The following is a 24,198-nucleotide window of genomic DNA, read 5'->3' on the forward strand; positions in this document are numbered from 1 at the left end:
AGCAAAAAATTAGCACACTTGTTTTTTTATTTACTTATTTATAGCAGAAACTTAAAGACAAAACCTTTCTTTTTTCCAGTGAAGGTGGTGTTTTTAAGGCTCATCTCACTTTTCCAAAAGATTATCCCCTTCGACCTCCTAAAATGAAATTCATTACAGAGATATGGCACCCAAACGGTAAGTTTATTTTCTTTCTTTTAGAAGCACTCGTTGTGTTTGAACTCATTACTAAAATGTATGAGTTTCCTTAAAAGCATCAGTTCTGGGGCTGGTGAGGTGGCGCTAGAGGTACGGTGTCTTCCTTGCAAGCGCTAGCCAAGGAAGGACCACGGTTCCATCCCCCGGCGTCCCATATGGTCCCCCCAAGCCAGGGGCAATTTCTGAGCTCATAGCCAGGAGTAACCCCTGAGCATCAAATGGGTGTGGGCCCCCCCCCCCCCCAAAAAAAAAGCATCAGTTCTGGATAAAACTGATTTGGAATTTCGTACTAAATTTTTAGTGCTCATTACCTATGTGATCTCTATTTTAGATTGTTTAGAATGAGTACTGGAGCACATTGTGAAGATTATTTACTTCATAATATGAAGATTACTTAATTTTTGACTGTTTTTGAAATTTACCCTAAAGCATGTTGGATTTTCTAAAAGAATTTTAGAAAAGTTATAAGCTGGATTTTACCCGTGATACATAACAATAGTCAATAAAGACAAATCTTAGTTCTGAGTGAGGTGGCATGAAGCCTTGTATGTTTCTGATGAGTTTCTTGGATATGCAAATGAATATAAACTATAAAATGTTACTTTGAAATAGATATAAAGATTTCTTAATATGTTTAACCAGTCTTGAATGACAGGTTAAAAATTCTTTTTTTTTTTTTTTGGGCCACACCCGGTAACGCTCAGGGGTTACTCCTGGCTATGTGCTCAGAAGTTGCTCCTGGTTTGGGGGACCATATGGGACACCGGGGGATCGAACTGCGGTCCGTCCAAGGCTAGCGCAGGCAAGGCAGGCACCTTACCTTTAGCGCCACCGCCCGGCCCCAGGTTAAAAATTCTTTATGCTAGATTATGACAACGTAATTTCTAAAAAAGAAAATCATTTTTGTTTTTGTTTGTGTTTTTTTTTTGTTTTTTGTTTTTTGTACTATTGGTGTTGGGCCACACCCAGCAGTGTTCCGGTTCCTCCTGGTTCAGCACTCAAAAATTGCTCCTGGCAGGCTCTGGGGACCATATAGGTTGCCAGAGATCAAACCTGGGTCAGTTGCATGCAGATGCCTTACCTGTTGTACTATTACTCTGGCCCTGGAGAAAAGTTTCTTAAATAGACTATCTTTGAAAGACTTCTGTACAAATGTGTACTGTCATGTTTTCAAGGAAAATGTTTTGCTTTTTTTTTTAAAGGTCTATAGAAAGCTTGATAATACTTAGAAATATTCAGTGTTGAGGCTGGTGGTTCAGTGCTACCCAGGGATGCCATGCTGTGAGGGCTCTACAATGCTGAAGTGCTTGTGAAGCCAGGTCATTCCATGGACTGATCCAGGGTCAGCCACAGCCACATGCAAGGCAAGCCCTTACCCCTGTCCCTGTGCTTTCTCTATGCTCACAGTTATTTCCAACAATATTTTAATTTCTGCTTTGAATCGTAAAATAATTTTATAGAAGAATTTTCATTCAGTATGATAAATTCTTTTTTGGGATTTTGCTTTTGTGTTTTTTGTTTCTTTGTTTTGGAGGACATACCAGTGACACTGAAGGCTTGTTACTCTTCTGGCTCTGCACTCAGAGATCACCCAATCTGTTTTACATCACTAACCAGTCTTGATAAACTCTTCCATAAATTTGAATACATTATTTTTGGGGAAAACTTTTATTTTGCATGTGATTAAAAATATATCTTAAGGTATTATTTAATTTTAGGAAAATCTGTGGTCCTATGATTATTAGTTCCCCCCATTATTAGTTTTTAATAAATAACTATAAAACAAAGATCTTGGGACCGGAGTGATAGCACAGTGGTAATAAGGCATTTGCACATGGCTGACCCAGGATGGACCTGGGTCCATCTGGTCCCCAAGCCAGGAGCAATTTCTGAGCACATAGCCAGGACTAATCCCTGAGTGTCACCAGGTATTGCCCAAACATCAACAAACAAACAAACAACCAAAAGAAACCCTCCCCCCCAAACAGAGATCTTCTAGCACAGCAGTAGGGTGTTTGCCTTGCACATGGACAACCCGGAATGAACCTGGGTTTGATTCCCAGCATCCCTTATGGTCTGTTGGTGCCCCCCGCCCCCAGCCTTCCAGGAGTGATTTCTGAGCATAGAGCCAGGAATAACCCCTGAGCACCACCGGCTGTAGGGGCCCCTCCCCCCCAAAAAAAACAAAACAACAACAACACCTAAAAACACAAAGATCTTCATAACTTTGATAGTGTATAATAGGTCTTCTACAAGTATAGAACATTCATTGGCTTATTTGCATTTTATTTATTATATGTAAATACTTGATGCCTTCTATTTGCTAAGTATATAAATCTTAAACATGGAAAAAGATAGTGTTGGTTTTTTTTTTTAATTATTGCTCCTCCCTACCTTAAAATTTATTTCGGGGTTGGGGGAGGGCCACACCCAGCAGTACTTACTCCTGGCTCTGCTCAGAGATAATCTTTGCAGGCTCTGGGGACTGTATGGGATGCCGGAATTGAACCTGAGTCTGGGGGATTAAACCAGGGTTTGTCCCGGGTTGGCCACATGCAAGGCAAACTCCCAACTGCTGTGCTATTGCTCTGGCACCCACCTGCCTTATATTCTTAAAGAGCTGAACAGGTTTTAGTTTGAAAATAAACTTCTTGGGGCCGGAGAGATAGCATGGAGGTAAGGCATTTGCCTTTCATGCAGGAGGTCATCGGTTCAAATCCCGGCGCCCCATATGGTCCCCCGTGCCTGCCAGGAGCAATTTCTGAACCTGGAGCCAGGAATAACCCTTGAGCACTGCCGGGTGTGACCCAAAAACCCAAAAAAAAAAAAAAAAAAAGAAAATAAACTTCTTGATATATTTAATGTTTTGTACAGGTACTGGGATACATCTGCCTCTATAATAGATATTTTAAGTCTAGTCATATTACTTTTAAGTATTCTAAACAGGATTCTTCTCTGATTTTACAGTTGATAAAAATGGTGATGTGTGCATTTCTATTCTTCATGAGCCTGGGGAAGATAAATATGGTTATGAAAAGCCAGAGGAACGTTGGCTTCCCATCCACACTGTGGAAACCATCATGATTAGTGTCATTTCTATGCTGGCAGACCCTAATGGAGATTCACCTGCTAATGTTGATGCTGCGGTAAGGCTGTCTATGCACACATCTCCCTTTCCCTTATTAAGCTTGATTAAAATTACAAGTTTCTTCACATGTACAATATATATGTATGTGTGTGTTGATATAAAAAGTTTATTTCTTAGTATATTCATCTTTTTAAGAATAGGACAGTATCTTCATAACACTATTTTAATGCCTCATTTTTCAGGTATATGTTGTTACTCGAAGTTTTTACTTTGTAAATTTATATATCTACAAAATTGTTAAATTGGTTAAGTACATATTCATTCATATACCCTTCACCTTGATGTACCAATTATGGAGCTGTTACAGCTTTTCTTTGTAGAACTCTTTGAGAATATTTGCAAATATTCTTTTCTTCTTTTTGCAAATATTCTAAATCTTTATTTTTTAACTTAAAGTTAGTATCTCTAAGGATGAGAATATCTTAGAAGTATAGTATAAAAAAAAGAAGTATAGTATAAATCTGTCACATGCATTTATTTCCCTAGGAACACACTTTGTTTTCTGAGGTTTCTTTAAACTTAATGTAATTTGTAAGTTTTTATTCTTATTCTTGGAACCTTTGTTATATATTAAAGCAAGGCGATAAGACTTATCCACAGGGATGGGATAGGGGAGTTTACTTAATACTTATATAAGAGTTTGGACATGAACTAATATTTAGGAAAATGCTGGATAACTATGGCTTGGATAGTTTGAATTAGTATTTGGAAAAATTGAAAGGCAAAAAACAGTTCTGCCTTTATTTAATTGGCCCAAATAATAGAAGTGATAAGAGACTTTAAATTTTTCTCATGGGGGCCGGGTAGGTGGCGCTGGAGGTAAGGTGTCTGCCTTGCAAGCGCTAGCCAAGGAAGGACCGCAGTTCAATCCCCGGCGTCCCATATGGTCCCCCCAAGCCAGGGGCGATTTCTGAGCACATAGCCAGGAGTAACCCCTGAGCGTCAAACGGGTGTGGCCCAAAAACAAAAAAAAAAAAAAAAAAGAAAATAGATTTGAAATTTCGGGGCCGGGCAGTGGCGCTAAAGGTAAGGTGCCTGCCTTGCCTGCGCTAACCTTGGACGGACCGCGGTTCGATCCCCCGGTGTCCCATATGGTCCCCCAAGCCAGGAGCAACTTCTGAGCACATAGCCAGGAGTAACCCCTGAGCGTTACTGGGTGTGGCCCAAAAACTAAAAAAAAAAAAAAAAAAAAAAAAATTTTTCTCATGGGATCGGGTGGTGAAGTTCAAGTAGTAGAGTACATCTCTTTTTTTTTTTTTCTTCCAAGTATCACAATGTTTATTGATAGATAAAAATATGGAACACTTCATGAATTTGCGTATCATCCTTGCGCAGGGGCCATGTTAATCTCTGTATCGTTCCAATTTTAGTATATGTGCTGCTGAAGCGAGCACGAGTACATGTCTTTTTATGTATAAATCTTTTGAGTTTGAACCTGCATAACTTATATCCTCCCACTTCACCATTATCACCACCAGGTGGCTCACAAGAAAAATTCCTCTAGAGCATTTTGCAAAAGAATTGAGTCTTACATTTGATTCAAGCATAATTATCAGGACTTTTTTGAGTAAGATTAATAAACTGAATTTTAATTATATTGAATGGTAAACTCTGAGCAAATAAGAAAATATGAACATGTGATAAATAACTTTTTTTTTTTTTTTTTTTTTTTGGTTTTTAACATGAGGTAAGGCGTTAGCCTTGCATGTAGAAGGTTGGTGGTTCGAATCCCGGCATCCAATATGGTCCCCCGAGCCTGCCTGGAGTGATTTCTGAGCATAGAGCCAGGAGTAACCCCTGAGCGCTGTCAGGTGTAACCCAAAAACAAAAAAAAAAAAAAAAAAAAAAAAAGGAATTAAATTTTGACACTTTGGTCATAGAATTGTAGGAAAGAAAATAAAATTTCTAAGTAATTATTTTTTATTATTTATGGTTTCCATTGAGAAAGTTAAAGATAGGCTGTAATTGCAGATTGTTTTGTGGGGGGGGGCATACCTGGTGGTGCTCAGGGGTTACTCCTGGCTCCATGCTCAGAAATCACTCCTGGCAGGCTCCTTCCTTCCTTCCCTCCCTCCCTCCTCCCTCTTCCCTCTCTCTTTCCCTCCCCTCCCTTTACTTTTTTGTTTTGGTCTTTGATGAACCACACCCAGTGATGCTCAGGGGTTACTCCTGACTATGCGCTCAAAATCACTCCTGGCTTGGGGGACCATATGGGACACTGGGGATCTAACCGCTGTTCATCCTAGGTTAGCACATGCAAGGCAAACACCCTACTGCTTGTGCCACCGCTCTATGCTGAGGAATGTTATTTAAATTCCAAAATAAAGATGTTTGGGGTTGTGGAGATAGCATGGAGGTAGGCTGTTTGCCTTTCATGCAGGATGGTGGTTCAAATCCCGGCATCTCATATGATCCCTCGAACCTGCCAGGAGCGATTTCTGAGCGTTTAGCCAGGAGTAACCCCTGAGCGCTGACAGGTGTGACCCAAAAAACAATAACAAAATAAAGATGTCATTTTGGTATTAATATTCATGTCAGCATCTCTAATTCTAGCATTCCTCAATATATTTACTAAAAAAAATCGTGTCATTAATTTAGTAAGATACGAGAATTTTCATAAGTAGAAGGAAAATTGCCTAGTCTACAAACTTTCTATTTAATCTTTTTTCAGCTCACTTCAACTTTCTTAGACGTGCCAAATATTCACTGTTGTTGCTGCTAACACTGTGTGTGTGTGCTAACGGTTTTTATTGGGTACAGATCATGGAGAAAGAGTTTCTATTAAGATCTCTAGGCTGTTGGGCCAGGTGGTGGCGCTAAAGGTAAGGTGCCTGCCTTACCTGCGCTAGCCGTGGACGGACCGCAGTTAGATCCCCCAGTGTCCCATATGGTCCCCAAGCCAGGAGCAACTTCTGAGCACATAGCCAGGAGTAACCCTGAGCATTACCGGGTGTGGCCCAAAAAAAAAAAAAAAAAAAAAAAAAGATCTCTAGGCTGCTACTTTTTCTTTTCTGTTAGATCTTTCATTATTTTCCTATCTGTTCTTGAGTTAACTTCCTTTTTGTGTTGGAGTGATAGTGCAATGGGTAAGGCTCTGTGCTTTCTGAACACTGCTGAGTGTGACCCATCTTCCCTCCTCCTAAAAAAAACTATCTTTTCATGTTGGATCACTTTTATTGATATTGTATGTGATATTGAGGATTTATACTTTTACAAAACATAGTATAGGGGCTGGAATAATAGCATAGTGGTAGGGCATTTGCCTTGCACCTGGCTGACCTGGGACAGATCCAGGGTTTAATCCCTGGCATTTCATATGGTCCTCTGAATTTGCCAGAAATCATTTCTGAACACAGAGCTAGGAGTAACCCCTGGGTGTGGCACCAAAAACAAATGAAACCAACAACAAAAAAAACTTCTATTATAATCACTTAAAGGGCTCTAGTAGACTATATATATGTATGTATGCTATTCTGTTCTATTGTATTATTTTGTTTTGTTTTGTTTTGGGGCCCCATCCAGCAGTGCTCAGGGGTTTACTCCTGGCTCTGCATTCAGAAATTGATCCTGGCAGGCTCAGGACTATATGGGATGCCAGGGATTTAACTAGGGTTGGCTGTGTGCAAGACAAATGCCCTACCCATTGTGCTATCGCTTCCATGCCAGTTCATTACATATTTGTTTTGTTTTTGTTTTGGGGCCACACCCTGTAGCTCTCAGGTTTTCCTGGCTCTGCAGTCAAAAATCACTCCTGGCAGGCTAGGGGGACCATATGGAAAAGATCCCGTTCGGCTACATGCAAGGTAAATGCCCTACCACTGTGTTATCACTCTGGCCCCTAGTTCTATTACATTCTTGAGTGCTGGGGCTGAAGAGAATGTGTAATAAATAGGTAGGGTCCTTGCTTTGCATGTGGCTGGCTCAGTTCAATTCTTGCCATCCCATATGGTACCATCTCACCCTCCAAATAAAAAAACAAAACACCACCCAAAAGCCAGTAGCTATGTTAGATACATTGATTTATCATCAAACAATCTGATGTTTACTTGGAAATCAAATAGCTTCTCCTATTCACTTATCTGCTGTTGACATAACTCCTTTTGTCTTACTTAAATTATTATACATTGTTTTTAGTGAAGCAAAATAGTATATTATTTTAGATTTTAAATCTATCACTATGAATTATAAAATACAAAGATACTTACAATTTTCATGTGTACATTGTTTTAATACCAGTCCCTTCACTGGTCAGCACTACCCTCTACCATTGTCCCCATTTTCCTTGTTCCACCACTTTCCTATCCCGTCCTGCCTCTGTGACAGGCACTTTTCATTTCTTTAGTGTTCCCTTTCCTAGCATCCCTGCCAAGTTTTCTGCTGAAGGCCAGTTCTTCTGATCTTCATTTCTATTGCCACTGGGCATTTAATATTTCCCATTGAAGTTCCTTTATATCTGACATATGAGAGAAATTATTGAGTCTTTTTCTCTCTCTCTAATTTCACCTTTATGTTACTATTCAGATAAATTCATTTTGCAGCAAATTGCATACAACATTGGAAGTGTGTAATTTGCTTCTGCTTTCCTTGTGGCCAAGTAGTACATTGTGTATATGTCCATTATACCTTTATCCAATCATCTGGGCATTTGGGTTGTTTCCATATTTTGGTTATTGTATTTAGTTAGAGTTGCAGTGAACATAGTATAAAGATATCTTTTCTGGGGCCGGGTAGGTGGCGCTGGAGGTAAGGTGTCTGCCTTGCAAGCACTAGCCAAGGAAGGACCGCGGTTCGATCCCCTGGCGTCCCATATGGTCCCCCCAAGCCAGGGCGATTTCTGAGCACATAGCCAGGAGTAACCCCTGAGCATCAAACGGGTGTGGCCCAAAAACCGAAAAAAAAAAAAAGATATCTTTTCTACTTCTTTTTTTTTTTGTTTTGTTTGTTTGTTTTTGTTTGTTTTTTGGTTGGCTTTGGTTTTTGGGCCTACACCCAGCAGCTCTCAGGGATTGCTCCTAACTCTGAGCCCAGAAATCACTTCTGGCAGCTCAGGAAACCATATGGAATGCCAGGGATCGAACCCGGGCTATAACAGGTCAGCTGCATTTAAGGCAAATGCCCTACTGCTGTTGTTCTGGCCCCAATATTTACTTTGTTGTTGTTGTTGTTTTTTTGTTTTTTTTTGTTTTGTTTTTTGGTTCTATGCTCAGAAATTGCTCCTGGCAGGCTCAGGGGACCATATGGGATGCCGGGATTCGAACCACTGACCTTCTGCATGAAAGTCAAATAAATGCCTTACCTCCATGCTATCTCTCTGCACCCCCCCCCCTTTTTTTTTTTACATTCTTTTCTACATTTTAACTTTTTGGGTCATTTGGGTGCAAAGTATTTTTTATTGGAATAAAATGAGGTGGGAGGGCCAGAGAGATAGCATGGAGGTAAGGTGTTTGCCTTTCATGCAGAAGGATGGTGGTTCGAATCACAGCATCCCATTTGGTCCCCTGTGTCTGCCAGGGCCAATTTCTGAGGGTGAATTAGGGGCTGGAGAGGTAGTATGAAGGTAATGCATTTGGCTCTCGGTCTGTCTTTTATTCTATTCTTAGATGATCTTTCCTTCATTTTCCTTCCTTTTACATGATGATGAGCTTAACAAGAAAAAAAATTTTACCCCATTACAGAATGGGGAGAAAGAAGAAATGAACATAAACTTTCTCAAAGTAAAATGAGACATCTCATACTACAGAAATAGGCACAGCAGAAAACAACTAGTGCTGGCAACGATGCAGGGAGAAAGGGATTCTCCTGCATTGCTGATAAGAAAGTAGACTAGGGGCCAGAGATAGCATGGAGATAAGGTGTTTGCCTTTCATGCAGGAGGTCATCGGTTCGAATCCCGGCATCCCATATGGTCCCCCGTGCCTGCCAGGAGCAATTTCTGAGCCTGGAGCCAGGAGTAACCCCTGAGTACTGCCGGGTGTGACCCAAAAACCACACACACACACACAAAAAAAAGAAAGTAGACTAATCCAGACTTTCTGGGAAAACGATGTGACATTCCTAGAAAAACTAGAAATAGAGGCCCCTGTCATCTCACCAGTTTCCTTATTGTGCACTTAATGAAATATTCATACAATATTACGTTCACAATTAGTATTTGGGGGATCCTAAGCAATAGTTGGGTAGGACTCTTGCCTTATGAGTTGCCAACCTGGATTTAATCTGTAGTACCCAATATGGTCCACTGAGCCCCAGCAGGAGTGATTCCTGAGCTTAAAGCCAGGTAAATTCTGAATACTGCTGGTGAGGCTCAAAATCAGAATATAATTTAAAAATTATTAATTTAAGAGTTTATATAGAATTGATGCTACTTTTTTCACCTACAGAAAGAATGGAGGGAAGACAGAAATGGGGAATTCAAAAGAAAAGTTGCCCGCTGTGTAAGAAAAAGCCAAGAACTGCTTTTGAGTGACATTTATTCAATAGCTGCAACTTCACTTATTTCAGGGTAAGCTTATTTTTAAATTATTTTATTCTTTATAAATTGTTTTTGGAAATTAATGTAATTTGTTTTTTTTTGAATTTCATGTTTTCATTGAATTATTTTTGTGTTTGCATCCACTAGTATACTGCTTCTCAACTCTATAGTTAAAGCTGCTTGATTTTTCTCAATGGGGTAAACCGTCATTAGCGAGCTAGTGGAAATAGACGTGGAGCATGATTAAGTACTGGAAGATTAAAGCTAGAAGTTTTGAATAAAGCTGTTGGTGCAATAAGACTAGAGAAGAAGGTTCTCTGGTCTAATAGTAGTGTTTATCTAGGACCAAGGACATCTTGCATAGTTTTCATTATCAAAATATAGCAGGGGTGGAAAGATAGCTTAAAGAACTGGAACACATGTATTGCATATGGGAGCTCCAGATTCAGTCCCTAGCATGTCCCCTGAGCATTACCAAGTGTACCTCCCAACCAAAAAATGGCAAGGGGAATATGAGCTGATCTATCAGGAAGAGCAAAGCTTTACGTAAAAAGAACCTGGACATTGGTGTCCACATATGCCCATGACTCAAGAATTAGAATGTTTTGTTTTTTGGTTAACACCCAGAAGCTCTCAGGACTTACTCCTGGTTCTGTGCTCAGAAATTGCTCTGGGCTGGCATGGGGGACCATATGGGATGCTGGGATTCGAACCACCGTTGGTCTTGGGTCAGCCGCTTGCAAGGCAAACACCCTACTGCTGTGCTATCACTCTGGCCCCAAGAATTCTAATTCAATTCTAATACTTGGGGCCGGAGAGATAGCACATCGGTAGGGTGTTTGCCTTGCATGTGACTGGTCTGGGACAGACCCAGATTCAATCCCTGGCATCCCATATGGTCCCCCGAGCCTGCCAGGAATGTTTTCTGAGTGCAGAGCCAGGGCTAACCCCTGAGCACTACCTGGTGTGGTCCCCCCAAAAATAACCCCCCAAAAAGCATAAGGATTCTTGAGTTCATTGGGGGACTACAGTGAAAAATTTTTTTTACAGAAATAGAAGTATTACTATGTGGCAATATAAGAAGTATTAGAACTTTCCACTTGAGAATGGTTGAAAAAAGATGGCTGAGATTATTGAAAAATTTATTTTTTGGGAGGACCACACCTGGTGTGATGCTCAGAGCTTACTCTTGGCACTGAGCTTAGGAATTAATCTTGGCAATCTTGAGGAACCATATGGGGTGCTAGGGAGATGGCTGCATGCAAGGCAGGTACCCCACATGTTGTACTATGCCTTTAACCCTGAAAAATTTATTCTTTAGTAAGGAATTGGGTTTTGCTTTGTTTCAATTTTGCAATATTGGTGATATAACCTGAACCATAAATATATAAGGCAATTGTTCTACCACTGAGTTAGATCCCTGGCTCTCCTCCCCTCCCCACTGCTTTTTTGGGGAGAGGGCATTAGGCCACACTGAGCAGTGCTCGGGCCACTCCCAGCTCAGGGAATAATATGCTGAAAATTAAATTCAGACCCCTTGGATGCATTAGCATGTGTTCTAGCTCATTAATTTAGCTCTATCTTGTTTTGTTATTATAGAAATAATTGCCTATGGTATTGTTTTTAATTGTGCCTGGTTCCTCCCAAACCACTTTAACAATATCTTGTAAGATATGTTTGCTTCATCATTTTAACAACACTTCTGGCATATTAACAAAAAGATTTTTGTTTTGTTTTGTTTTGTTTTTAATTGTTCTTGTGGTGCCAAGGATCAGTCAAGAACTAAATACATTTTTGTTTTTGTTATGGAATATGACTCCATGGTAAGAGTACATATCCAGGGCGTGTGAAGCCCTGGTTTAGTCCCCAACATTACAAACACTCAAAAGTAGTAGTTTTTATTTGGTTGTTTTGGGACCATACCTGATAGTGCTCAAGGCTTAACTCCTGTCTCTTAATAAAGCCTAACTCTTTGTTAGGCTTGGGGTATTATAAGTGATGTTAGGGATGGAACTCATGTTTGATATATGCAAAGCATGCTCTTTACGTTCTGGCCCCAAAAGTTTTTATTTGGAAACATATTTTTTGGGGGGGCCCACAGCCAGTGACGCTCAGGAGTTACTCCTGGCTATGTGCTCAGAAATTGCTCCTGGCTTTGGAGACCATGTGGGACATGGGGGAATCCAACCGCTCGGATCTTCCTAGGTTAGCACGTGCAAAGCAGGCACCCTACCGCTTGCACCACCACTCTGGCCCCTGGAAACATTTGTCTTTTTTATATATTTTAGGTCCTTTAAATGACTGGCTTTTTAGCACTTTTTTTCAACTGTATATAATTATATGTAGGACCAAACTGTTCAGGGTTTTGTTTTTCTGATGTATATGTTTGGGACTACAACTGGCAGTTTTCTAAGGCTGGCTGTTTCCAACTCTCTGTTCAGGGGCTGCCCCTGGCAGTTTGTAACCAGCATTAGCACAAGCAAGCACATGCCTCAAGCTTGCAAAAACTGTTTAACTTTTTTTTCTTTCCTTTTTTACTTTTCCCTTCCTTCCTTCCTTCCTTCCTTCCTTCCTTCCTTCCTTCCTTCCTTCCTTCCTTCCTTCCTTCCTTCCTTCCTTCCTTCCTTCCTTCCTTCCTCCCTCCCCCTCCCTCCCTCCCTCCCTCCCTCCCTCCCCTCCCTTCCCTCCCTTCCCTCCCTTGCTTCCCTTCCCTCCCTTCCCTCCCTTCCCTCCCTTCCCTCCCTTCCCTCCCTTCCTTCCCTCCCTCCCTTCCTCCCTTCCTCCCTTCCTCCCTTCCTTCCTTCCTTCCTTCCTTCCTTCCTTCCTTCCTTCCTTCCTTCCTTCCTTCCTTCCTTCCTTCCTTCCTTCCTTCCTTCCTTCCTTCCTTCCTTCCTTCCCTCCCTTCCTCCCTCCCTCCCTCCCTCTCTCTCTCTCTCCCCCCTCCCCCCCCCCCCCCCGAGTCCTGCTAGGGTGATCCCTGAGTTCAGACCCAGGAGGAAATCCCGAACACTGCCAGGTTTTTCCCAAAAACCACCCACCCCATCTCCCCTACAACAGCTGAACTTTAGAAGACATACTGAATTTATAATATGTCTGGTATTAATTTATCATGGGTCCAGGGATGTAGCCCAGTGATAGAGCACCAAGACTTGGTTCACTAAATAAGTTATAGAATAGGCAGGATACTTTTGATTTGGGGACTACTCAGAGGTTCAGGGATCCCTTAAAGCTTGGTACTTAAAAGATTACATTCCAAAAAAGGAACCTTATTTTTGTTTTGGGCCACACGCCATGATGCTCAAGGGTTACTCCTGGCTATACGCTTAGAAATCTGGATACTGGCTAATAGCAATAATAAAACTAATGCCAATACATCATTGAGGAATTTAAGGTATATCATCCAGGAGCTCATAATTGCATTGAATGTTGTTCCGAAGTAAAAGATTTTGCAAATCACTTTCCTACATGTGTCCACTGTAGTTTTTGCAGATACAACATTAGCTATAGTAAAGCCTATGTAAATCATACAATGAGCTTTCATAGTAACCATCCAAGTAAAAGGTTTTGTATTTTTAAGAAGCATTCAGAAGATCTTGGGGCATTACTGTAGTGTGTCTTAATTGTGATTTCCTATCTGATGGATCTGGCTTAGATAAAATGGCTGCACGTTTAAGTCAACATGAAACTTATACTTGCTGAGTTATACTTAAGAAAGCTGCAGAGGGGCCGAGGAGATAGCATGGAGGTAGGGCGTTTGCCTTTCATACAGAAGGTCATTGGTTTGAATCCCAGCATCCCATATGGTCCCCTGAGCTTGCCAGGAGCGATTTCTGAGCATATAGCCAGGAGTAACTCCTGAGTGTCATCAGGTGTGATTCCCCCCCCCCGCCCCCCCCCCAAAAAAAGAAAGAAAAAGAAAGATGCAGGGGGATACCAGGATCACACAGGTCGTTTCCGCAGGGCAAGGCTCACCCCTTGTACTCTGGGTGTTCTCACCCCTGGGATTTCCCCAAATGTGGGAATAATTTGTGATAGTGGGGGACTGCGCTGGCGCTCTCCCTTGGGGAAAAAAAGAAAGATGCAGATGCAGCACAGAGATTTCAAAAAATTCTAAAGTACATTTGGACAGTGTCCCCCTTCAATGGACACAATTGATGCCCATTCTCTTTCCAAGGTATATGAATAATTTGGTTGTGGGACCTGCTCTAGGTTGTGGTCTCAAGAAATCAGATCTTAGGGAGACTCCTTTCCTTCATGGCTGGCCTTCCATAAGGCTGATGCTGATCTAGCCAGAGGTTGCCTCCAGGCCCAGCAAATTGAGCACATCTTCCCACATGGGGTTTTGATTCTTGATCTTAAGCTAATGGGTCATTTTTGACCAAGAAAGCCCCATCAAATTAATGCTTCATCATACATGTTGAGCTTTATTTTGACTACTGCCTTTTAATTTCCTCTGACATAAATGCAATTCAGGGAGTACAAAAGCTTTGGTAATGTGTAAACCCTGGTTATGCTCATGTCCTTGGAACAATAGGTCTCTTCAATTATGTTTCAAACAACAGTTTTTTTTTTTTTTTGGTTTTTGGGCCACACCCAGTGACGCTCAGGGGTTACTCCTGGCTATGTGCTCAGAAGTTGCTCCTGGCTTGGGGGACCATATGGGACACCGGGGGATCGAACCGCGGTCCGTCCAAGGCCCTACCGCAGGCAAGGCAGGCACCTTACCTTTAGCCGCACCACCCAGCCCAGTTTTTTTGTTTTTTTTTTTTTAAACTACTGTATTTAAATATATTGTTCAGTACCAACTTTAGTTTTACACAATATCAGTTGTGAGATCTTTTTTAGTTCTAAATTGAATCAATTCTATTAGTTTGGTTTATGTTCTTCAACATTTATTGGTTTTGATTTATTTTATGATGTCTGCTCTTTATATTATTTCTTTGAAAATTATTAATGTATCCTTTTTTTCTTTTCTCCTTTCTCTTTTTTTTTTTTGGTATTTGGGCACACCCACTTTTGATGCTCAGGGTCTAATCCTGGCTATGTGCTCAGAAATCACCCCTGGCTTTGGGGGACCATATGGGACACCTGGGGGATCGAACGCGGTCCATCCGCTTGCAAGGCAGACACCTCAATTCTGTCAGCGCACCTTCCCTGCCCTCTCCTTTTTCTTTTTCTCTTTTCTTTTCTTTTCTTTTTCTTTTTTTGTTTTGTTTTGTTTTTGTTTTTTGTTTTTGTTTTTTTTGGTTTTTGGGGTCACACCCAGCAGCGCTCAAGGTTTACTCCTGGCTCCAGGCTCAGGGGACCATATGGGATGTCCAGGATTCGAACCAATGACCTCCTGCATGAAAGGCAAACACTCTTACCTCCACGCTATCTCTCCGGTCCCATTAATGTATCTTTAATTGGGAGTTCTAAGTTATAAAGGAATTGACAAAACATTTTTGAGACCTAAAAAAATCTTAATATTGGATATTATATAATCTATTACATAAGATTTACTTACTATTTTGATCCTTTGAGTATAGCATTTAAAAATGGGGACTCAGGGCCGGCACAATAGTGCAGCGGTAGGGCATTTCGCCTCGAACACAGCTGACCCAGGACAGATCTGGGTTCTATTCCCGGCATCCCATATGGTCCCCCAAGCAGGAGCGATTTCTGAGCACATAACAAGAGTAAACCCCTGAGCACCACTGGGTGTGGTCCAAAAACAAAAAATAGAAGGGGTGGGGCACCAGTAATTGTTTTTTAATATATAATATATGTTTATAACTTATGTTTATTTTAATGTAATATTTGTTTAATTGCATTGAATATAGAACATAAAAGTTTTGAAGCAATAATTTCCTGTTAATAAAATATATTGTTTAGGTGCCAGAAAAGAAAAAAAAAAAGAAATTGCTCCTGCCTTGGAGGGGGGGACCATTATGGGTCACTGGGGATAGAACCCAGGTTCATCTGGGTCAGTTGCATGCAAAACAAAATGCCCTACTGCTGTGCTATCACTTGCTCTGGCCCGGGGGAACCTTACATTTTGCATGCACTACAACCCACCTAGTTCTCCTTAACTCTTAAGAGCATTTGGCTTTTTCTTGGGAGTTTTAAATTTTAGCAGTTTGGGGCTGGAGAGAGAGTACAGGGTAAGGCACTTTCCTGTCATGTAGCTATTCCTACTTTGATTCTTGGTACTGCATGTGGTCCCACAAGCACTACCAGTAGTGGGCCCTATGCACTGAACAGATTCTACCACATCTCACCCCCTCATATAAACTTGCATGTACCATAATTTCATCCCTTTTAGTTTTCTGTAAGAATCTGACTTTATGCCCACATTTTGTTCAACACATGATAAAAGATTTTGAGTGTTCTTGGAACATGTGAACCACTATAATAATGATAGGTGCAACCCATATGTACACAAAAGTACATATTGATTCTAATAGGGGCTGGAAAGATAGCACAGCAGTAGGGCATTTGCCTTGCATGCGGCGACCCAGATGTGACCCGATTCTATTCCCAGCATCCCCTGAGCCTGTGCCAGGAGCGATTTCTGAGCACAGAGCAGGAGTCACCCATGAGCGTTGCCGGGTGTGGCCCAAAATTAAAAAAAAAATACAATTCTGGGGCTTGGAGAGATAGCACAGCGGTGTTTGCCTTGCAAGCAGCCAATCCAGGACCAAAGGTGGTTGGTTCGAATCCCCCGGTGTCCCATATGGTCCCCCGTGCCTGCCAGGAGCTATTTCTGAGCAGACAGCCAGGAGGTAACCCATGAGCAATGCTGGGTGTGGCCCAAACAAACAAACAACAAACAAACAAAACAAAACAAAACAATTCTGGTGGCCCAGAGAGATAGGCACAGCAGCGTTTGCCTTGCAAGCAGCCGATCCAGGACCAAAGGTGGTTGGTTCGAATCCTCCCGTGTCCCATATGGTCCCCTGTGCCTGCCAGGAGCCTATTCTGAAGCAGACAGCCAGGAGTAACCCCTGTGCACCCGCCAGGTGTGGCCCCAAAAACAACAACAACAAAAATACAATTCTGATACACAAAAAATTGAATTTACGTGTTTTTCTCTTAAAAATAAACTCTCCTAACTAACTATAAGATATTATTACCAATTTTCTGTGAATAGAACCTCCTTCATGATTACAAAGCATCATCATGTGAGATAAATTGGTAGAGCAGCAGCATACTGCTTTGCCAATGATAGATACTAGACAATAGTCCGTCCCCCTTTCTTACGCTTGAATAAGTGTGTTGCTCAGGGACCACTCTCAGCAGAAACTCAGGAATTGCTATGGAGTGGGATATTGAAACCCAGGATGCCACAAATTTTAGTATATATTCTAACCTTTGAAACTCTTATCTTCTCAGCCCAGTATTCTTTAAATACCTGAAGGTTTTGTTTGTTTGTTTTGGCCTGGGGGTGGGTATGGGAATATACCAGCTCAGGGATCTTTCTTGCAGGGCCTGTGGAACCATAGAATGGGGGTATATCAAACCAGCCCACACCTTATTTTTTTCTAATTTTTTTGGGAGGGCCACACTTGGCAGCACTCAGAGATTACCCCTGGCTCTGCGCTCAGAAATCGCTCCTGGCAGGTTAGGGGACCATATGGGAGTCCTGGGATCTAACCCGGGTCGGCCGCATGCAAGGTTAACAAACATCTTCCCCCCTGTACTATCACTCCAGCCCCATCCACAGAAAATTTTTGCAAGGTGGAGTATACTGTATCTTCAACTGCCCTCTGTGGTAATCAAGGCATATTGAGCATTTGAAGAAAGCTACTGGGGCCGGAGAAATAGTACAGTAAATAGAGTATTTGTCTTCCATACACCCTGGTTTGATCCCCACAATCTCCTATGATTCACCAGAAGTAAATCCTGAATACAGAACCCAGTAGTAACCATTGAGAACACTAGAGGTGGCCCAAAAAAACAACAAAAAGTTTCATTTACTGTATTGTTTCTAACAAATAGAAATACAGGGGCTGGCCCTGATTTGAATCCCCAGTACCACATATGGTCCCCCCAAGCACCATCTGGAGTGATCTCTGAGCCAGAACCAGGAATTAAATCCTAAAGTACAGCCAGTTGTAGGCCTCCTCCTCCACAAATAAAAAGAGTTAAATATTTTTGGGGCAATTCTTTGTAATGTATTCATTATATAATGCTGTTTCTTTTGTTGCAGGTCTCCAATTGAGAAATGTGGCACTGTTTTTCCTGCACTCTACCCACCTATTGCTGGACTTCTGTTGTAATAAATTGGCAAACACTGGCTGGAACTGGCTGCAATAAAAACATGCCCAGGTATCAATGCTGACAAGAGCCTAACCAAGTGCCAACTTAGCAGATGATTACGCATTTTGAATATCTAATGAACTGTTTTAAACCTTCAGGAAGAATTGTAAAGACCTTGTACATAGCACAACATGATCCGGATAAGTATATATACTGTTCATGTACAGTCCACAAATACATCTTGTACCAAATAATGCTCTCTTGTAGTTAGAATAAGAATCGTGTAAATTCTAGAAAGATTTTAGCAGGGTTTCTTTCCCATTCATGTTGTTTACTATCAGGTTTTAAAAAGACTCCTTTAAAGCATGGTCAGATGAAAAACAATTAGGATTAAAGTTTCCATTTAGATTCCTTAAACCATTGGACTTCATTAAAATCTTTTCACTTACTAAACTTTGTTATCTTCTTTGTTTTGACACATCCTCCTTTCTTTTATCTCTTCTACCTGCCAGTTTTTTCCAATCATTTAGTTCAATACAATGTTGAAATACTTAACGAGCAACTACTTGATTTTTATGATGACCTCAATATTCAATATGGCATCACTAGGTGCTTTATCCTTTTTGTATTTAGCGGCAACCCTGTCCTCTTGGATTGGGTGTAGCAATACCATTTTTTGGCTATTAAGAGCTCTTGAACTCAGTTTTATTTTTTTTAAAACCTTCCAAGAACTAAAAAGTGATCCTAATTCAGGTTATTAAAATTTTCCCAAACAATGCAAGATTCTGAATTATTTTTGCCCAGTTTTGCGGATTACTATTACTAAGGTTGTATTTTAAAGCATGCACAGTACAGGCTTTCTACTTTCTGGATTTGCTATTAAAATTGCTGTTTATCCTCATACCCTTCTCCTTTGTCCTTCATATTTCTTTGCCTCTATTCTTTCCACTATAGATTTTTCTCACCTATTGTACAAAGAGATTGCGATGTTATATTTTCATGTAACTTGATTTTGGAATTCTGTCACTCTTATGTAGTGAGTTCTTCCAAAATACAATTTTTTTTCCAATAATTGTCAAGTTGTTGGCTTTTATTGTATTAAATGAAGGTTATATTACTGAACGTCAGAGAAGTGCAGTTGAGAAAAATCTCAGGTTGATTTCCTTTATGCAAAACAAACCTAATACTTGAAAATCACACAGCCATGGCAGTATATATATTGGGTTCTATCTAGATTCTTAAATAAATTTCAAAGCATTACAGAGATTTAATATTAAATGCCTTGCTCTTTGACATACAAATTCTGATGCTAATACAGTACAGTTAGATTTAGATTTCTGAAACAACTTCAGAAAAATTGTGGAATGGGCATGTGCAGTGTTAAAAGTCATATCTAGGTTCTCTGGTGTGAAACCTGGAATGAGGAATGTAGTTTATGGCATATAAAACTTAGATCCAGAAACAATAATATATTGGACTTGTTTTGTTGTGAGAATTGGCATATCTCTGCCCTGTAGGAGTTGGAGAAATGCTTTGGCAAAATATTTCTATCATAGCCCCAGTTAATTTACCAATAATTACATGTTCCTTTTAAAACAAATAAAATAATTCAAGATGAAGTAATAATAGTGGTTTTTCTAAATCCCAGTTTGTTCTGCATTCTAAAGTATAAAAGTATAACTGTGTGATGACTTATTATGAAAGATTAACTTGTTGATTGAAACATTGTTTTTCAAGAACTTTGAGACCTGTATTTTTCCAAAAATCAAATTGTTGTCCCAAAGTACCAGTACTGCACACTTAGTTGGGACTTTAAATACAAATCCTTTTTATCTTTTATTCTGTGTGTGTGTGTGTGTGTGTGTGTGTGTGTGTGTGTGTGTGTGTGATATTTTTTTTTCAGGGGGGTGTTTACACCTGGTGTGCTTAGGGGTTACTCTTGGCAGGACATCGGGTACCATATGGGATGCCGGGATTCGAACTGGGGTCTGTCCTGTATTTGGCTGTGTGTGTGTGTGTGTGTGAGATTTTTTTTTCAGGCGGGGGTTCACACCTGGTGTGCTCAGGGGTTACTCCTGGCAGACATAGGGTACCATATGGGAATGCCGGGATTCGAACTGGGGTCTGTCCTGTATTGGCTGCGTGCAAGGCAAACATCCTTCTGCTGTGCTATCACTCCGGGGCCCCAATCTTTTTTCTTCTTATATAAGAAATTGTACAAAAGACCTTGTTCATGCAGTGGCTGTTTGTGGCAAACTGTAGTCAGAATTTGGCTCTCCTGTTGATGTAACTCTGTCTAGCAGTTTAAACTATTCAGTTAAAACTTAGAATTTGACTCCGGGGAATAGCAGAAGGACTAAAAACTCAGGGACAGCTATGCTTGAACTTTTATGTGCCACTTTTATGCAGTAACTTTGGGAAAACTGGGATTTTTATTTTTTTTAGAGCTAGGCCTACAGATGTAGAGAGTGAGTATACTTCTGTTCATACTCGCTTTCCTCTTATGCCTTGATGTGCTACATACAGAATGATAGCCTAGAAAGATGATGAACTTTCCTTCCCTCTTGTCAGAGGTGTCATCTGTGCCTTTCAAGTGTTCATCTGACAATTTCAATGCCTTTACATTTAATACTAAATCACATATCAGGGTGACACTGATCCAGGTGGCTTTTGTCTCACAGTGCCTCATCATTAAAATGAGGTAAGTCCTCTGCTTTAGGAAAGTAATTTACCCTCCATAACTTGTGTCAATTATCAACTTTAGAAACTGTTGAGCTGTTGGCTGTTTCCTAAATTGATTCTCAAGTTCTCGTAAAGACTTAAGATCAGTTTACCTGTAGGTGGAAGATCTCTGGCTTTCTAGGCCTCTTTGTGATTTTTAAAATCCATCTGATGTTGGTTTCCTTGTCATAATATAATACCCTTTGTGAGGTTATTCCACTAGTTCTATTATCATTGGGTGTTCTAGTATCTTTAATGGTTTTCTTTTCATTCTCAGTTGTGAAATTTTATTTGATATGCTCACTCACTCACGCTCTCCAATTAAGCCTGTTTTGGGTTGTGGTCTGTGTATCTTTAGCCTTGTCTGGTCTCCACTTAGTGGAATGAACTTTTTGTACTGCCACTTCTCAGCATCTTTTTTGGAATTTGACATACTGTTGTTTCATTCTAGTATTTTTTTTTTTAGTTCTGTAATTTGTCGATTGTATTTAACTATGTGAGTTTTGTAGTGATGTTTACTGTATTGTAAAGCACCTGCGATCATGTGGGGAGCTCTATAAATCAATAAATGATGACTTAGAGGCTGTATCATGAACTATTTTGGTTTTAGGATCTGATAGGTCTCAAACAGCAGTTGTGCACATCTCTTTATATATGTAAACAGCACATAGTACCAACGGTTCCATAAGGGAATTTGGATAAAGGAATTTTAAACCTTATTTAAAGAAGGAATCAAGAGAATGGAAAGTAATTTCCATCTGATACAATGCTCTTGTGAACCAAGTGTGAACCAAGCACATTCTTAACCACTATTTCTGTGCCTGCTAACTTAGAACCTTAAATAAAACAAGTACATTCAGAGCACTGGGAGACCTCCGAGCTTCACCACCACCATCCCTTATTTTTTAAACTGGCCCTACGCTAAAAAAAAAAAAAAAAAAAGACTCAAACGCAGCCGATCCAGGACCAAAGGTGGTTGGTTCGAATCCCCGAGTCCCATATGGTTCCCCGTGCCTGCCAGGAGCTATTTCTTTTTTTTTTTTTTTTTTTTTTTGGTTTTTGGGCCACACCCGTTTGACGCTCAGGGGTTACTCCTGGCTATGTGCTCAGAAATCGCCCCTGGCTTGGGGGAACCATATGGGACGCCGGGGGATCTAACCGCTGTCCGTTCCTTGGCTAGCGCTTGTAAGGCAGGCACCTTACCTCCAGCGCCACCACCCGGCCCCGCCAGGAGCTATTTCTGAACAGACAGCCAGGAGTAACCCCTGAGCACTGCCGGGTGTGGGGCCCCCCCCACAAAAAAAGCCTGCCCCTTTAAAAAATAAACACGGCCTAAAAGATAGTACAGGAAATAAGGCTCTTGCCCTTTACCCTTGTTCAAATCCCTGGCACCATAAATAGTCCCCAGATCATTCACCAGAAAGCCTTAGAATAAGTCCCCACACCAAACTTTTACAAATTGTTTCCTTTTATGTTTTATTTTGACATAACCACCATTGGTGCTCAGGGGTTATTCCTAGTGGTGGGTTGAGACAAACCATAACTGGTTCCAGGAGTTGAACCTGGGCCTTATACATGCAAAGTTTAGACTGCAGTCCATTGAATATTCCTCTGGTCCCATATCCCTAATTTTTTTTTTTTTTACCAATAATTGGTATATTCACATTGTTGGGTATCTAAGGTTTGCCTAGATTTTAAAAAAATAGCTAAAAGCAGTGGTCCCTTGTTTCTTATTAACCGCAGAATGGTTTTCAGGCCTAAGCTGGTGGTGCTCATGGGGTTATACTGGTTCTGTGCTCAGAAATTGCCCCTGGTAGGCTGGGGGCCCAAATGGGGAGGCCGGATAACAGACCAGGTCCCTTCTTGGTTGGCCTCATGCAAGGCAAACGCCCTACTGCTATGCCATCTCTCCGGCCCCCATCTTAAAAGTTTATAGCAAGAGAAGCTCTTTTTGCTGCTCCATAATGCAGATTAACTGTGCTAGGTAGAACTACCAGTGATAATCTTTTCCTTAATCCCAACACCAAAACCAGGCTCTGGAATGCTTGGGGGCTCTTCCCTAAATCCTTGGACCCCCACCAGGCTATGCCATCTATGGAACTCTGCTGATTCTCTTAGCTCTTTGCCTTTGGAGTAGTTCATTACTAAATGCACTGGGTTGCTATATTTTAAACAAATAAACTGAAGATTAGGAAAAAAATTTTTCTAGAGTACTGCAAAACTCAGCAGGACTTAATTTGCAAAGCAAATTATTTTCATGTATTTTGGTATAGTATATATTCTGCAATTTCAGTTTTGCCTAACCTGATTGTGAAGGTGTGGGTAGGATTCAATTTTCAATAGTTGAGTGCAGGCAACACTAAGCCTGTAGTAAAATGAAAGAACTTTTAATCCTATTCACATTGAAGGAATGAACTGAAGAGGAAATGAGGGCTTCAACAAAAGGACACTTTAAACATTGGCACTTCACAGTAATAAAGGCAAAGTCTATTATAGCTCTTATGGTGACATCTCTCACTCCTAATGAGCGCTGGAAAGTTCCTATTGTCTTTTGTAAGAGGTTTTTGCTATGTGTGTTTTGGAAAGATAATCCTCCAAACAATTTCTCATGAGGTAACAGTTTTAAATTAATTGGTCAAGATTGGAAAGTTGGGTGCTGGAACAATATACAGTGAGTAGGGTTTTGCTCTGCATGTGGTTGACCCTGGTTTGATCCCCAGGAGCCTATATGGTCCCCTGAGCACCATCGGGTGTGCCCCCCCCCAAATGTTTGTAAAGTTAACATTTGTAACAAGTATGAACTTGCCTATATACTGTGCATTGTTGCCCCTTATTTACAGATAAAAATCAACACAAGGACGTTTTTTCCAGGGTCACATGAAGAGAATGTACTGAGACTGCTTAATGTGACTCTGGAATTATTTGAACCCTTTAAGTCTTTACCAGTGCTTAGGTGCTATTTCCTGCAAATGTGCTGTATGGGTAGGTGGGGAGATGCATGTCAATCTCAGTGGTACTAGGAGAAGTAGGGAGTACCAGGGTATTTATTTTGGACCTCCCAAGTGCAAAACATTCAGCCTATTGAGCATTCCCCCCAACACACACACACACACACACACACACACACACACACACACTATTGCCCTGTGGTGGTTTTTGTTTTTGGGTCACACTCGGCAGCACTCAGGGGTTCCTCCTGGCTCTGTGCTCAGAAATCGCTCCTGGCAGGCTTGAGGGACCATATGGGATGTCGGGATTCGAACCACCATCTTTCTGCATGCAAGATAAACGCACTACCTCCATGCTATCTCTCTGGCCCCTTGCCCTGTGTTTTTAAGGCAGTCATCTTTATCTTTTTGTTTCTGGGCCACACCTGGCAGGCTCTGGACTATATGGGATGCTGGGGATTGAATCCCAG

At 41.0% G+C, this 24,198-nt stretch overlaps 1 protein-coding gene and 1 non-coding gene across 2 annotated transcripts in view; one reads left to right on the forward strand and one right to left on the reverse strand.

Moving 5' to 3' along the window:
* Positions 1–18,254, forward strand: part of UBE2G1 (ubiquitin conjugating enzyme E2 G1) — an 83,341-nt gene extending 65,087 nt beyond the window's left edge. The window contains exons 3-6 of the mRNA XM_049782635.1: positions 80–177; positions 3,166–3,344; positions 9,727–9,848; positions 18,010–18,254. Coding sequence (XP_049638592.1) covers positions 80–177; positions 3,166–3,344; positions 9,727–9,848; positions 18,010–18,079 — 469 coding nt within the window. The 3' untranslated portion in view covers positions 18,080–18,254. The remainder of the gene's footprint in view (positions 1–79; positions 178–3,165; positions 3,345–9,726; positions 9,849–18,009) is intronic.
* LOC126026922 (U6 spliceosomal RNA) lies at positions 4,637–4,740 on the reverse strand. The gene has a single exon (XR_007502113.1). It is a non-coding gene; the product is annotated as a U6 spliceosomal RNA (small nuclear RNA).
* Positions 18,255–24,198: the final 5,944 nt, after the last annotated feature.

Source organism: Suncus etruscus, chromosome 1 (genome assembly GCF_024139225.1).
Source record: "Suncus etruscus isolate mSunEtr1 chromosome 1, mSunEtr1.pri.cur, whole genome shotgun sequence".
Classification (NCBI taxonomy): Eukaryota; Metazoa; Chordata; class Mammalia; order Eulipotyphla; family Soricidae; genus Suncus; species Suncus etruscus.